This window comes from Orycteropus afer, unplaced genomic scaffold (assembly GCF_000298275.1).
Source record: "Orycteropus afer afer isolate SDZICR_OR568_19922 unplaced genomic scaffold, OryAfe1.0 scaffold00413, whole genome shotgun sequence".
Lineage (NCBI taxonomy): Eukaryota > Metazoa > Chordata > Mammalia > Tubulidentata > Orycteropodidae > Orycteropus > Orycteropus afer.
In genome coordinates, this window is record NW_006922000.1 from 2,065,945 (window position 1) to 2,067,144 (window position 1,200).

At 44.6% G+C, this 1,200-nt stretch overlaps 1 protein-coding gene across 1 annotated transcript in view; it reads right to left on the reverse strand.

The window, feature by feature from the left end:
* Positions 1–1,200, reverse strand: part of DGKI (diacylglycerol kinase iota) — a 380,807-nt gene that overhangs the window by 269,914 nt on the left and 109,693 nt on the right. Inside the window, exon 13 of the mRNA XM_042782691.1 lies at positions 261–343. Within this exon, the coding sequence (XP_042638625.1) occupies positions 261–343 (83 nt within the window). The remainder of the gene's footprint in view (positions 1–260; positions 344–1,200) is intronic.

The window sequence follows — 1,200 nt, forward strand, 5'->3', positions numbered from 1 at the left end:
ACAAACAATGTTATATTCATAGGCTGACGCATAACCACCCACTAGAAGATTCATTGAGTTCCCTGAGAAGTAACCCAATGAAGAGTAGAGGGAACCAGGAGATGAAGTGGTAAAGGGAGGAGACCCCAGGTGAGAAAGCCTATGAGAGACGAGCAGAAAGTACTCCACTGAGTAAACGAGCTACAGAGCTCGACCTCAAAGCCAAAGGTCCTGCTCACTCGCCCAGTGCAGACGTGCACCACCAAGGTTTCCGGACTTACGCATCTTTGGGCCCTTCCTGAGAAAGGTCGAAGACTTGCCGTGGATTCAGGTACCACATGAATGTCTGCAGGACTTTGGTTCCCTGCAAGGAAAGAGATGACAATACTAGGAAGATGTTTCCAAATATTAACTCTCATTTAGAAAACAGATAAAGTCTGCTGTCTAAAATAACATCTAAATACAGAGAAGTAGTTAAAATCATGAGCTTTGAAGAGAAAAATACACTGGCTCAAAGCCAGATTAGATGTTGGGGACCCTGGACAAGATGCCTAAATTAATTAAGCTCGACCACCTTCTCTGAAATATGGAGATGCCAATGTCTAGTTCACAGAGCTGCTGCAAGGGTTAAATGCAATGATGTTTGAGCAACACACACCGCAGTGCATGGCAGGTGCAAACCAGCTGTCTCCTCTGACACACGGCGACCCCGTGGGTGACAGAGTGGAGCGGTGCTCCATTGTGTGTCCATAGTGGATTTTCAGAAGTAGATCAGCACACTTTCCTCCAGGCCCCTCTGGGTAGACAAACCTCCAACCTTTTGGATAGCCATCAAGTGCATTAACCGTTTGTACCAATCCAGGGACTCTGCCTGACAGTCATGAGGACTTAATGAATCTATTAGCTTTCCCATCTTTCCTTAACATATGAAATCTGGGTAGGGAAGCTATGGGTCAAATATAACATTAACTGTCATCTTACTGTTCAGATCACTAACGACTTGGCTTCATGTGACATATGGAAGCGCTCACTAGGTATACTTGGATGGAAATAATTTATTCTTTTAACTCAAACAAAAGCAGCCCAGGCTTCCAGCTACATAGGATGTCCCCAGTTAGTGACACCAAAGCTTATTTTGACGGTTCTCATTTCCTTGACGATGTATCAGTTTATCGAGCAGTTCTCTCTCACATGAGTGTTTTGGGGGTGTTTTATGTAACT